The following is a 14829-nucleotide window of genomic DNA, read 5'->3' on the forward strand; positions in this document are numbered from 1 at the left end:
GAGGGTGACAGCATGCCATCCTTCTCACCCTCCTGCTACCAGAACCCCGAAAAAAAATCCTCCACTTCCAAACCCCCTTACTCTTTCAGCCTTCTCATTTACATGGCGATCGAGCATTCCCCCAACAAGAGCTTGCCAGTCAAAGAAATCTATAGCTGGATCCTGGAGCGTTTCCCCTACTTTGCCACGGCACCCACTGGCTGGAAGAACTCGGTCCGACACAACCTCTCCTTGAACAAGTGTTTCCGAAAAGTGGAGAGAAGCCATGGCAAGGTGAGAACTGGTGGGAGGGAGGTGGAGCAAGGTTGAAATTCGGGGGGGAATGGAGAAGACACTGTTGTTCTCAAGGGCTTTTTGCTTGCTTTTTTTTTTTCCCCCTCCACATTCTCCACAGTTTATTTGCAGCTGGAGATGATTTGGAATTGCCACTCTGACAAATCCCAGGATGACAAAAGCCAGTTGGGTTTGTTACTTCGTGCTGACCTGGGTAGAGCTGGCTGTGCTAACATGCTATTGCAAAGGCCTCTATTTCCACTTAAAATTTTGTTAGCCTGCGGTACCCAGCTTGAAATTTCAGACACCTGTGTCAGGATGTGCTATTTCCTGTGCTGAAATTTCCTTCTTCCCTGCTTTTTCAGCATGGCTACGACTGCACCAGGAAGCAGAAGAGGTTGCAGGACGCCTAGCAGCTTGCCCGCTTGGCTAGCAGCTGCCGCCGCAGACACAGCCTTCTGCAGGGCGCTCCTGCTTGCGGGCGCACGCTGTGTACGTGGCTGAGCGTTTCTCAGTCTGAAAGCTGTCTTGAATGTTAAACTGACTTTGTCACTGGCGGTGTTTTATACTTGGCACGAATTGTCACTTTTGAAAAACCATCTCGATTCCTGTGTTTAATACACTGCGTCGCTTTAACCTCTGTCATAATAAGGCAGTGTGTCTCTGCACGGGGCAGACACCAGCTTCACTTCTTAAGGTCAAGGATGCTCTTTTGTGATCTTTCTTCTTCTGACTTCTGTGATTTTACTAGTGACTTCCTTCCTCCTTCTCCCATTTTCCATCCCATTCCTCAAAGACCCAGCTCTGACTTAAAATAAGCCAACAAACCACGTACCAAAATTCAACAAGCAAATCCTGGACTGTGCTTGGACATCAGCCTCGGTGGTGACAGGGTTGTTACCAGGAATGTGTGCAATGCTTGGTGTGCTTGACAGCTGCTCGCTGTAGGTAGAGGTCTTGGAGCTGAGTGGGCATGGGGAAGGCCTGCCTTGTGCTGGTAGGATTCAACATCACCACTTCTCAACATCCCTGCGTTTACATTAAATTGTTAGGGTGTTGTTACCCAAGCAGAAACTTTAGCCCTGAAAAAAGAGACTTTTTGCTGCTGTGTGGCCAGTCCAGTAACTCCCCCGTAGCCGAGTCCTGCTGAGTGTTAGGATGTGGCTCCAGCTGCTGCGATGGAGTAATTGAGATGCTGCAAGCTGTGCCTGTGTGAAGGATGCAGACCTGAGCAATGACCCCACGCTGCTGCAGATGGCAAAGGTTCCCTTAAGGGACTGGGTGGCTCTGTCCAGGAAGGGAGACGAGAGTTTCAGTAGAATTGGGGCAGGGAGGGGAATTCTTCTAAATCGGTGTACGAGTTCCTGCTGTCTGTGGATCTGCCCTTTAAAGCTCATCCATTTCCAGCCTGGAAACCCTTGCCATTTAGGAGTTACAAGTCAAACCTCATGTCTTCCCATGTAGGTGTCAGGCTCTTGAGGATGACCGGTCCTCTGCTTACCCTGCTGACTCCACCAGTATTGCTGGGCTCAGAGGGGTTGAAGGAAAGCCAAAGGGTGGCTTCCTGATAGATGTGATGCCTCTAGTTGGAAAAACAAAATGCAGAGTAGGTACTACCAGTAGTAATGATGCTGATGTGCTCTGTCAGCATTTTCCCAAGGCTCTAGAGACTCCACAGCCTTCTAATTTGTAAGAACAGAAACTGCATTTACCAAAAAACACACCCCAAAAACATCCCTCTTGAAACTTTGTCAAAGCTGCCCCATATCCAACACACAGCAGTTAAATCTTTACCCTCTGCTCTGCTTAGAAAAGGACCAGGTGAGGGTACTGCTCCAATTCTCCCTGCAGAATAAGTCCATGGTGCGTGCGGACTCCATGGGGGTTGATCTGGTTGATGACAGGAATGCTGCAGACCCCTCTGGATGAGCCCTTCAGGTGTCACTTCTTGCAGCGAGCGGCCATAGCTTACAAGCTTGTTTTGCTGATCATGTCGGCTGTAACCATGCACTTAGCAGTGCCTCTGGGTGCGTCTCTGAGAGGGCAAGGTCATTTTGTATTTTCTTCCGTTTTTTCCTTTGTTAATGGCATCTTAATTGTGTCTGGAAGGGAGCACTTAGTCAGCTTTCTTCTGTCCTGAGTGCCTCTGGAAGCAGAGGTGCCTATGGCAGGTTGCATGAGAGGAGCATGTTTTATTTTTCATGTCAGGGTGAGAAGGGTTTTTAAGCCTTTCAAATGAATCTGGGCTCTCGTATTGGAAGAGTGTAAGCATCTGACAGGAGGGGAGGGTCTGTGGCCCCACATCCTGGGGCAGGCTGCTTTCTGACACCTCCCTGGCTATTGCTGCTGGCTGTCGACTCCGAAATCATCTCTTGGAGGTCTGGCAGCAAAAGTAGGAAGAGTCCATCCTTGCCATAATGCTAGTATTTTGGTTTGGACTGGGATCCCATTTCGAAGTGAACCTCCTCATTTTCCCCACTTACCCCCGTGAGCTGGCACTGCAGGGCAGTTTCAGGACACAGGAACTGGGTTCATTTTAGCTGGTGCCAAGCTGGAAGAGGTGCTGCAGGAGCATGCATGGCTGTGTCTTGACTGCTCCCAGGCGTTGTCCCCAGGACCCTGCTGTACCAGATCTGGAGTAGAAAAACCTCCCCCAGCACCCACATATTTGTATCAGACAGCCAAGTACCTCTGCCCTGCCTGTCGCACCAGGCTGTGGGTGTTGGGGAGTCTTGGATGATGTTCAGCAGAGGTTGAGGGAAGGGTGTCCTTGCTAGGAACTGCTGGAAAATGTATGTTACGGTTTCTTGTTAATGAGTTGAAGGGCACTGAAGGGAAAGTAACTGCGTTGAGATGTCTTATGAACCAGCACTGCAGTCGGGGAGAAGCACTTCTCATGCCACAGAAGAGGGATGTATGTGCATCAAATCTCTGCTAAACTATACCTTACCCCTTCGGTATGCGGACGCTGTGATGCTGCTGCATCTCAGTGGTTTGTCAGCGCTCACCCCAGGTGATAGAGCTGCAATACCCTTTCTTACTCGAGCTGCTCTTGAGCTCATGTCCGCAGCCATCCAGACGTGAGATTTCAGCGGTTCTCTGGTAGAGGTGCTTGGGAGCTGGAGCTGATGGAAAGCAAGGGGCAGTGCTGGAGCTGGTCCCTGGGACACCTGCGTCCCTCCCCAGTGTGTCTGCGGGTGCCCCTGACGATGTGGAGGTGGGATTGCAGGCTGCCGATCCTCAGAAGACACTGCTAATGCTCTTTGCATCTTAAGTACTGTCACACAGCCTTGGGGTCGGGGGGAGAGAGGTCTGCAGTGGGATATTGCTTTATTTCAGGGAGCGGTGTCTGATACACAGCACAGGAGGACCTGAAGTGAAAAGCAGTTTGGAAGCCCTCAAGAGTCTCCTTGCTCTTTGCTAGACTTGCTTTTACAGTTGTGGGTTTGGGGGTGGGTTGATTAACCGATACCACTGGGGAGAAAAGGTGCAAGGAGGCAGGGGTGGCATCCACCTCAAGCATCAATTTGGCATTCCGCTGCTCACATGGATGTGGCCCTGCCACTGTCTCCTCTGGAGGTTGCAGGGGGACGGGGCTTTAATACCATCCAACAGATCTCCCTTTCTTCTTGGTGGATATGCATTTTGGGGGTTTTGTTTCTTCTTTTAGGGTTTGTCTTTTTTTTGAGGATGGGGCAAGAGATGGTGGTAAACAATCTGTGCAGCTTTTGAAATATTTGGGCAAAGAGCAGGTCCTACCTGTAGAGATAAGGGAGAGATGTCTGTTATCTGATAAACCTCGTGGTGAATATAGCTCCGTGCTCACACACGGCATTTCCCAGTGGTTCACCAGGCTCAGGCAGAAGCAGCTGGTGAGAACTGCTCATACCCAACAATGCCGGGGCTGCGGCCCGAGGCAGAAGTTCGTGGAGGGTTTTCTGCAGCACAGGGGTGGGTGTCTGCCTCCACAGCGAGCCCGAGCCACTGGTGCTGGCTGAGTTGCTCCGCTTTGGTTGCTCATTGGGCTTTCCTTGCTGGTCTGGTCAGTCAGCGGTCACACGTCACTGCTAGCTGAGGGGGGACCGTGGTGGTAAGGTCTGCACCATGGGGGCCACTGCTTTTGAGATGGAGAGTCAGAATGGTCTGATGGCTGCTCTGTGCTGGCTGGAGGGACGTTTTGGTAGATGGTAGATAAAAGTTACATCTGCATTTCAGCTAGCACATCAACAGTTGCCCCGCTGTTGACGGGAAATAGTGACCTCCAAAGCTTGGATGGCCTAGGCGTTGTCTTTGCTCGGAGAAGCAGCACAGTCTGTTGTCCTTGCTGTGGTTAAGCTGCTGGTTTGTTTTCAAGCTGGATGTGTCTGTGTTTTACGGGTTTTCCAGCTCTAGTTGTGCACGGCTCTTCCCTAAAGCGCGGCACTAACTTCAGGCCTGTGTCGGCTTTCCGCGGTGTGCCTGTGCGGAGCAGCAGAGGCGAGCGCAGCGGCACGCACCAACGGGCATCGTCTCTTTTTCTCAGCGGCTGCTTTTAGTACAAATAACGATGGGTAGAAGCGTGGTTTCGCTTTGCACCTAACCCAGTCTCACAGTACCTAAAGATGTCACCCTGTTTATCCCCTCTTGCATTGGATTGTCTGTATGGCTTCAGGGTGTGCCCGGTTCAGCTCGCTGTTGCAACACCCACCCAAAATTGCTGTAATGTATTATCAGGGCAGCAAGCTGGTGGGAGTAAGTGTCTGGGAAGATGAAAGAGGGAAACCAATCCCATTCTGGCTGCAGCCCAGCTGAAGTGAACAAGGCGTCGAGGGGAGGTGCTCACCTCAAGTCACAGATAAAATAGCACAGAGCTGCGGTGTGCTGGTTGGGGGAGTCCCCCTGCTCCCTGGGGGCAAGAGCCTCAAAGCTACCAAAGGAGGGGGTGGAAAGCCAGAGTTAGCCAAAGTCTTTTACAGGGGGAAAGTAATGAGCCATCTGGCTCCTGGAGAGGCATAGGGAAGGGATCGGGGCATTAGTTGGTCATTGAGATGATGGATGGAGCCAGTTGGGAGGATACCCTCCATTAGTACCTAGCTGATTAAATCAGCCTGCCAGTCACCATGGTGAAGGGATTGGCTGGTTAATTAAAGGTAAGCTTCTTGGTAGGTATCTTGCAGGCTGTGCTCGGTTTTAGGATGAAAAGATGAGTTTAAGAGGGATTCTGAGAGATACTGCAGCTCAGAGATCTCTATGAAAGGCAGCGGCTTCACCTAAAATTGCAGAGCAGCATCTCTGTTTCTCAGCTGGAGCTGTCCCTGTTCTGATTTTTCATTATTGATAGCAAAATATTTCCTCTTTTCAGGAAAAGTCCTGTGATTTATAAGACCACAGACTTAAATACATCGTGGGTCCTTTTTAGTTAATAAGTCATGGGGTGTCCATCCATAAGGTGGTATTAATACCTCCCTGATACTGGCAGGAGGAGGCCAGCTGGCCTCTGAGGGCTCGCAGGAGGTGCTCATGAAGCTTTGTTACTTGTTCCGAGACTTTCCCTCAAGAAATCCTATAGAAAGATCTTCCCACTCAGGTGTATAGGTGCCCCATCCTTCTGCCCTGTGCACAACCACCCCTGTAACATCTGTATCCCCCCAAAAAACCTGACGCCGCTACCTTTAGAGCTGTCAGCTGGTCTATCAGGTCAGCAATGATAGAATTGCTTTAACTTTTCCTATTTAATTTTCTTCTTCATGGTGCAGTAACTAGCAGGCTCAAAATCCATTTTTTTTTCTTTATACAGTAAATATATGAAGAAATCCTTGAGAGGAGCAGGAGGTGCTTTATATTGCTTAACTTTTGGCATATCAAATTTGGTGTCAAGAAAGACTAGCACAGTGGTGCTTACATTGTTAGGTGCATCAAAAATACATAAATTAGGTTTTAAAATTTTGAAAAAGTGGGAATAATCCATCCAAAGTGCTAAATCTAAGCAAAGGGAAAGGCACTTTGGTTTCTTACTTAGAAACCTGTTAATCAGAAGACTGCTGATCAATTTGCTGATGCCTGGACAGACACTTAGATTTACAGCTGTACTTAACAAGTTTTTAAATAAGGTTTTCAGCTTTCAGTGGATGAACATGAATGGAAATGGGGTGTTAGAGGAGGGGCTTTGGAGGTGCTACCCCAAGCTGCAAAATGGGTGCTTCCACACTCTGTAACAAAGGTCTCAGGACCATACGCTCCACTTTCCATGGAGACAGCAGAGCTGCCTGAGGATGATGTCCCTCAGCAGAACAGCGGTGGATGCCTACATCATTGCACTGTGTTGTGCCTTGGGAATATTGAATTAGAAATGGCTGTAACAGCCTGGCTCCTGGATTTTCTAATTTGCGGTACTTCTTTCTTGCAGGTGAACGGAAAAGGTTCGTTGTGGTGTGTTGATCCAGAATACAAACCTAATCTTGTCCAAGCACTGAAAAAGCAGCCTTTTCCCTCAGCACTTGCGTTTTATACTCCGCCAGCGTCACCACCAAGGTAGGGGAATTTTCCCATCCGAGTGCAGCGCGCGGTTATGTTACTCCACTCAGCAGAGGAAATGCCCACACAGGTGTTGACGTGTTGTTACGGGCTGCCACCCGAGAGAAGAATTTGAGTGGGACTTAGGTGAGACTGCCTAGACGAGGCGGGGAGATGTAACAAGCTCAGGCTTCCCAGATAGCAGATCTGGGGTTCATGCCCCAGTCATCTGTGTAACTGTGGGAGAGGTTAAAAGAAGGTTAGGGCTGTGCTGGGTGCTTACTGGTAAGCCCCATTTCTCTCAGTCAGCAACTAAGCACCACACAGCCGCTTGCTCACCTCCTCCCTCCCCCAGTAGGATGGGGGAGAGAATCAGAAGAGAAAGGTAAGAAAACTTGTGGGTTGAGATAAGAACAGTTTAATAATTGAAATAAAATAATGATACTACTACCATGTAATGAAAATAACACTAATTATGGCAATATGTAATGAAAACAACAATAAGAAAAGAAGTGATACCATTCACCATTCGCTTACTGATGTCCAGACAGACCCCAGACAGCCACCCCCGTGGCCAGCTCCCACGAACTTTAGATGCCTTATGGCATGAAATACCTCTTTGGTCAGTTTGGGCCAGCTGTCCTAGCTGTGTCTCTTCTTGTAGAGAAGAAGCTGGGAACACAGGTGCAGTATGAGAACTTGGAAAAGCCCTTGGCTTAATGTAAGCATTGCTTGGCAACAACTAAAACATCAGCGTTATGAACATTCTTCCCAGCACAAATCCAGAACACAGCCTCGTACTAGCTACTGTGAAGGGAATTAACTCAGTCCCAGCCAAAACCAGTGCAGGAGAGCAGGCAGTCCCAAGAACTAGAGCAAAATAGTCCTTCAAGCACAGTCCAGTGGGGGCTGATCTAGGGTGCCTGGTGCTGTTTGCTTGGAAGGAGATGTGTGTCTTCTCATGTAAGTCACTCGTCTGGATATAAAGTGTGTATATTCTATCTTCTTGTCAAAACTAGTCAAGTCTTCCACCATCTGAAGTGCTTACAGAGGCTGGACTAAGTGGTCTTTTTTTCTGAGGCTGTTGAAAGTATGTCACAGTGGGGATGGGAAGAACAGCCTTTACCATACTGTGAGGTGGAGCACGCAAGACTTCTGAAACCAGGGCTTCCTCATCCAACACGGTTTAAGATTAGGCAATAGATTTTAGAGAATTTGAAGTCAACGTCATGCGTTCTCAGTAGAAGAAGAGGAACAGCAGCTGGGTCAGCCTCTAGAGGCAGGACAGAGAGGAGGAGGACAGGAAGCAGTGGAACGCGTTGCTGTTGGTGAGCTGCTGCTGCACCTGGCCGGTTTATCTAGTTCAGCAAAGAATTTGGGTGTGATAAGAGATAATTAAAGTATATTGCCCTGTGCCTTAACCTTGCTGCAAGGACTTTCTGTAACACACAGCAGGAAGTGGAATTACTGGAGCAGGATGTAAAACTGATAACATTGAGCAGACATTTCTGAGGGTCCAACGGACGCCGACCCTGGGAGCTGGCACCCCCGAGCAAGCCTTGGGTGTCTGGCAGCACTGAATACATGGCGTGGGCTTGTAACCTCTGGTGTAAAAGTGGTCTCCGACCTTCCACACATCTTGAGCTGTAAAGGGTTTGAACGAGCTGGGCAGAATTGTCCAAGTGCAGAGAATAATACAGATGGGAAGGGACCTCTGGATGTTGTCTGCCCAGCCGGAGGAGCAGAGGATCGACAGGCTGAGCACAGTGCAGGTCGTTCAGAGCCCTGACCAGTTAAGCTTTTAATATCTCCAAGGTCTTCAAGGTTAGCCCAACGATCCCAGCAGTGAAGTGTGATTTACCTAGCTTGTATAAACACCACATACTGAAATGAGGTGAAAAAAGCTGAAGAACTTGCAGGATCGGGACTTCAATTTGGAGCTGTTGTTTTCGGTAACTTCCCTCCCTTCGCTGAAGGACTAGTCACACCTGCCAACAGTCACAATTACAAGGAAATCCTGGTCCTAATGAAGCCACATGGCAAAATTCCCACTGGCGTCAATACTGGAAGGATTTTGCAGTGCTTGTATTTCTAAGTATAACAAAATGAACACATTTTAAGATACTCAACTTCTCTTTAATGAAAGCTGGTTTGTTTTTTCTTTTCTTCCTTTCCACATTTAAAAATACTTGGATTACATTTAAATTCTGGCTTAATTTTGAGGAATGGCCCCCAAGGGGCTGCCTTGTGTATGGGGAGAAGGAGAAAGCCCAGAGGTACAGCTGGAGAGAAGCTGGAAGGACTGTCCAGATTTATGTACAGGGTGATGCTAGAATCCAACTGTGAGAGTCTGAGTCTTTCTGTGGGAGGATTTGTGTTCCTAATTATTTTACAGTGTGCTCGTGGGGAATATACCTATCATTCACCAGCTTTTTAAAATAAAATCTAAGGTGTTACGTGAGCAGAAGCTTTCCAAAACTGTAATCTGTGTCTAGTTACACACTGAAACGTGTGTTATCATCGATGATGGGCATCACTGGTGCATTGTGTTCCCACACAGCCTGTTCAACAAGCGGGTGCAAGGCCCCCCGCTGCATTCTGTTCCCAGTACTACATGTGTGATATCCCTGGGCTCTGGGGACTGCCGTGGTCCTCATCTTGCAAACACCTGATGCATATGCATAGGCTGTCTTAATCAATACTAAGCCTTAGTTTGCCGTAGGAAAGCTTTGTATGGATATGATTCTTGCAGGGTCTGAGCTGAAGTGAAAGGATGAAGATGCTTGGCATCTATTTGTACAATTTACATTTTTAGTTCCAAAAAGGCATTTTAAAAACTGAAGTAATTATTTGGGTTTTAATTAAATGTTCTATACCAGTAATTAAAACAAAAAATAAAATTCTTAACAGCTTTGGGATTTTCAGGGGATTTGTGGCTGTGCCTTAGTTTGGAAATTCGATCTGCTTAAATATGATAAATATTAAAGGTAAACACACCTTAATGATAGAAATCACCCTGTTAATCCCATGAGGTTGCTGTTACAGGTTGGGCTTCAAAATTCTACTCATCACCCTTTGAATTCTTCTAGAGATAGTAGATGCATAAATTGCATGTAAAAGATGCATATTGCAATGTTTCATGCAGTTTTAATAATTGCATACTGTTTCTGTTGTATTTATTTCTAACTGTTTGCGAGTACCTTTATAATGAAGTGATTAATTAAGGCTGGATGTGTAGCAGAAAACCATGTGAAAGCTTCAACTTGCCCTTTATTCTATAAGGTATTAATGGGTACTTTGCCAGGTACAAAGCTGGTCTGATAATGCAAAAAGGCAGACAGCATCACCAAAGCAGCCCAGCTTCAGATAACATTAAAATCGGCTGTTGTCGTGGTTTGATTTGTTTGGGTTTTTGTGTTCTTCCCCTACTTTTGCGTGCTACCTTTCATTTTTATTAACCTCCCATCACTGTTTCAAAGATCACATGGACACAACTGGTCCTTCCCTATCCTATTGTTCCTGGCCTCCAAGCATCCCTATATAAGCTTATGTTTTGTTCACATATATGTTTTACTTACTAAAAAAAATATGCATCTTTGTTTAAAATCCAGCCTTCAGGCAGATATATAAAAGCTGTAGAAGTTCGTATCTCTTGCCAACAAGACTTTTGCTTAGTTTGTGTGCTTTGAGGTGTTTTCCAAATGCTGATGATGGCTTATAGTGCGACATAAACCATCAGCCAATCTGTCAAGCCATCTACTGCGGGCAGTAGAAGTTGCTTGTCTGCCAGACTGTGGCGTTAAGGTTCTTTTTACCTTTCTGTGATCATAGTATTGTGTCTACTATACTTGGTACAAATCATTTGGCTAATTAGGGTTTGGCTTTGACCTGTGGAATTTCTTTTCAGCAGGTCAGCGTCCCCTCACTACCTAACTTCAGTCCTTCAGCAGAATCACGGCCGGTCTCTCAAAGGTAAACACTCAGTTTTCTTTTGCTCTGCTCCTCTGGTTTTAGTCACAAGCATGAAGCCCAGCTGATGATGTGTGCGGGCCTGCTCTGAAGGGTCTGCTAGATTACAGAAAAATCTGATGTAGTAAAATGCATACTCACTGTATTAGCCACTTAATGCGCAAGTTTAAATCCCTAAGATGAATTTCAAGATGTAATAGGGACCATCTTGTTCTGACAGCAAGGTGTTTAACAGGTGCACCACTCCCAAATATGACCTACTTGAAGAACGAATCGTCAGTAGAAAACCAGTCTGAAAACTACGTAACTCTACACTAGTTTTATCCGTTACCAAGAAGTGAGACAAAAGGCAGCCAACTTTAACGTATAAAACTTGGGAAAGTGGCCACAGAAGCGCCCCCCAAGTTGGTTGGCTGATAAAGGGGGGTGGGAGAGCATAGCAGGATTTGCAGGGGAACCTGGAGCAGTGAGCATACTTCAGGTGAGTGTTTCATAGCTGTGTGGGACTTGTGACGGGTTTGGAGATTGCCAGTCTGATGCGAACTATTGCAATTTGCTGCACCGAAGGTGCCAGAATAATGACGTGTATCTGCTCTCGTTTAACTTCTGCATCCTGGTGAACCCGTTCAGCATCTCCCTGGAACTAGAGGAAAGCCATTAACGTTCCCAGGGTCGTATAGGGCAGCTGTTGTGCAGATGAAAGAATTCCTCATAATGAGGTGCTTCCTCAGCTATTCTGCTGGGGAAGCAATCATTTGGGAAATACTGCCCTATCGAGGAGAGCGATCGGAAATGAAGCCAAAGCACATGAACAGTGACTTAGAGCACTGCGAAGAAGCTGCTACAGACCTGTCTCTCCTCTTTCTCTGGGAGTACTAACATGCAGAAGCGCTCTTTGCAGGGAGTAATTCTCTTTTGCATTAATGCTTGTCATTTTAGCAAGGTGGTGCTTATATACCGACATCATATGTTAAAATAAAATGCCTGTGATAGCAAGTAAGGAATGGGAATATTTTACTTTCTGATTATGGTCGTGGAGGAAAATAACTTTTCATGCTTTTCTTTATTTCTCCTTGTCAGTTGGATACATATGACTTGTAAATCCAGGGGCTCCATTGCTGCCAAAAGTGACAAAACTGAATAAAATCAAATGATCTCATGAGTGCAATGGGATAGAACTTAAATTATGCTGGGTTTAAAATGACAAAGTGAAAACAGGGTGGGAATGTGTATGTTTTATAACCTGTGTTGGAAACAGCAGCTCGGTCCCCTTTCCATGGTGGTACAACATTCCCAAGGCAGTGTCATCCACTTCAAATTTCTCCTTAACCAAGACGAAGTTAGGGATGATAACGTAAGATGAGGAAGCCGAACTGACAATCCTGCAGTCCCCCCCACCCCAATATTGACCCTCCCCTCGAATTCAGTAACAGAGTTAATGCAGATGATGGGGGGCAGGGGGGGAAGCAGCGCCATTAGAAATGACGCTCCTCAGGTTCCACTTGGGCAGCTGCCACCCCGGGTCAGCGGGACCGAGAGCCCGTTCCGTTTGCTGCCGGCGCCTCCAGCCCCGCTCCTCCTCTCGCCAGTCCTATGGACCTGCACACGTGTGTACGCCTCGGGTGTGGTCTTCAGCTCCGAGGGAGAGGAATATATACCCTCTCTCCATCATCCACAGCCGGAGTGAGCAAAGGAAGACCTTGGATTTCCTCTTTTGTAACGTGCATGAGTGTGTCCAGAAATGAGTGGGAAAGGCAGGCCTGTTTCTTTTCACCCGCTGCTGGTTGGAAATGCCACTTTCTGCCATGACATCCCCCGGGTGCCCTTTCTGAGACGTAAGGAACCCACTCCGGGCGGCAAAGGATGGAGTTTTACAGCAGCGCTGGTCACTGTAGCTAAAAGCCCCGCCGTTCACCTAAACCTTTTAAAGTGCCTATTTATTATTTAGATCCCTGTACTCTCTAGATGGAGCAGTTCAGTGCCCTTTCCCCCCTGTCTTCTCGATTTCTTCCACCTGACGTGTTGTTAGTGTGAAAAATGCTGCCGGAGGAGAGGGGAGCACTGCGTTCGCGCTGCCTTCGTTCCCCAGCCTTCGCGTCGCCGGGCTGGGGAGCTGCTGAGGTGCTCTGCTGTGCCGTACGCGTAATCTCTCTCAACCAGGACAAACAAAAGGCACTTGTTGATAAGTATAGCAGCAGCATTGTCGTGTGAATGTCTGATGAATGCTGCTGATTCTTGGCTTCAGCTTTGCTGAGTGCAGTGTGAGAATTCAGCTTCTGCGTGTCATAGTTGAGCCGTGAGACTGTTCTGTGACCGAACTGCCCTGTGTAAGAGCCACGCTCCGTCTAAATTCTTACCTTTTTCCCCCCCGCCCTTTACTGTAGGCCAGTATATGCAGATGTATATTCTTCATGCGTTCCAGAGACCTCGCTTTGTCAGGCTTAGCCGAGATCTAACGTTTTGCTCTTTCTCCTTCACAGAATGTGATATTGATGCTGCTACTGCAATGATGCTGTTAAATACTTCCATTCAACAAGGGATGTTGGACTGTAAGCATAAGCCATTTTACTCTGGTTTTCTTCTCTACCCAGTAGCTAAATATTTTCTCTGTAAACTTCAAGAAATGGGCATAGTCCAGTTTCCAAATAGTAAGAGCAGTCAAGAAGCAACTCTTGTTTGAGCAACCTTCCTGCTAGCATTGCAGAGTTTTATAGAACCACCTTCTTTTCTTCTCCCCCCCCAGTTAATTTTGGGGTGCTTTTCTGCAAAGTTCTTCCCCTGCCCTCTCTGTGCTAGATGGTAAGAAGACCTTCTTAGCTACTTCTCTGTTTCTCCAGCTCTTAGTTGTGATTAGCCAAAGACCATTGTCCTCTGTGACTGGCAGTAAATGTGCCCGAGATACTAGGACTCTTAAGCGCTCGCGTTCAGCTTCCTCTGCAGCCGGCCAGGCGTAGCGTGCTCGTTTTGCAGGTGACCTCACTGGAGTGTTTGCTCACTGAGGAATCTCGTTTCTAACAGGTGAGAAGCCTCAGCCTCTGAAGACACCTAAGAAGAGGAGTTACGGCAGCGCCTTCAATCCTCCCAGTTCCATAAATTTGCAGGAAAACGATTCTGCAGCCACCAACATTGATCCAAAGGAGGATCACAACTACAGTGCCAGCAGCATGGGTTCCCAGCGCTGCGCGTCACGGTCCAGCGTGTCTTCCCTGTCCTCCCTTGACGAGGTGTACGAATTTATCTCCAAGACCAGCCACGACGGAAGCGACGGCAGCGAAGGATTTCACAGCGAAGTGGATACAGACGTGGACTACGAAGATGACCCTCTTGGAGACAGTGGCTATGCATCGCAACCTTGTGTAGATACCTCTGAGAAAAGTCAGCCTAGCAACAAAGCACTCAAGGAGCTGTGTCACGAAATTGATGAGGAGTTGAAGGAAGCAGCGGGGTCTCTGCTCCACCTTGCTGGCATCCAAACGTGTTTGAGCTCCTTAATAAGTACTGCAAAGACCCACTGCCACAAGCAAAGGAAAAAATAGTATGTTTGTCAGTGTTGAATATATACATATATTTTTTTTAATTGTGGCAATACTCTTCTACTTTTACCCTTCACAAGGGAGATCAAAGCCATAAGAGGACTCATTGCTTTTTTACTTTTGGCGCTAACTATAATTTAGCCATTTATTTTTAAATCACTGCCTAAAAAGAAGTTATTTAATCTCCTCAGATTAGAAGAGATGCATGACTTGTGAAAACCTGAAAGCATACTTCTTAATGATCACTTTCTAATTTTTTTTCTTTTTAATGGTTGATTTTATTTCTTTTTTCCCAGAAGTATGTTTGTTCATATTTGTGGATCATATTTAACATTTCTGCTGGCCCCGTCTACAGTGGTGAATTCTGCCCTAAGAGCTCTGATTTCCATGTAAATGATTAAAAAGGAGGAGAAAAAAGAAAGAAAGGGGAAAAAAAATGGGTCCTGGCCTCGGTTGCCTCCCCCCACCCATCCTCTCTTCACTCTTCCGAGACGGGTCCCGGTGGAAACTCTGGGGAAGCAGCTCCGAGTGGCTGGCGCGGTGCACACCTCACAGAGCACGG

The 14829-nt window shown here is 47.2% G+C and overlaps 1 protein-coding gene across 3 annotated transcripts in view; it reads left to right on the forward strand.

Annotated features, from left to right (window-relative positions):
• FOXN2 (forkhead box N2) overlaps positions 1-14606 on the forward strand; it is a 14876-nt gene extending 270 nt beyond the window's left edge. Inside the window, exons 1-6 of one of the 3 annotated variants that reach the window (XM_010153831.1) lie at positions 1-273; positions 6659-6753; positions 7600-7608; positions 10676-10737; positions 13215-13283; positions 13753-14606. The exon at positions 1-273 is cut by the window's left edge and continues 270 nt beyond it. In XM_010153831.1, the coding sequence (XP_010152133.1) occupies positions 1-273; positions 6659-6753; positions 7600-7608; positions 10676-10737; positions 13215-13283; positions 13753-14270 (1026 nt within the window). In that variant the 3' untranslated portion in view covers positions 14271-14606. Of the gene's footprint in view, positions 274-6658; positions 6784-7599; positions 7609-10672; positions 10738-13214; positions 13284-13752 lie in introns of all 3 variants that reach the window. The other 2 variants (XM_010153829.1, XM_010153830.1) reach the window with 2 other exon arrangements.
• The last annotated feature ends 223 nt before the right edge of the window (positions 14607-14829 follow it).

This window comes from Eurypyga helias, unplaced genomic scaffold (assembly GCF_000690775.1).
Source record: "Eurypyga helias isolate BGI_N326 unplaced genomic scaffold, ASM69077v1 scaffold1736, whole genome shotgun sequence".
Taxonomy (NCBI): Eukaryota; Metazoa; Chordata; class Aves; order Eurypygiformes; family Eurypygidae; genus Eurypyga; species Eurypyga helias.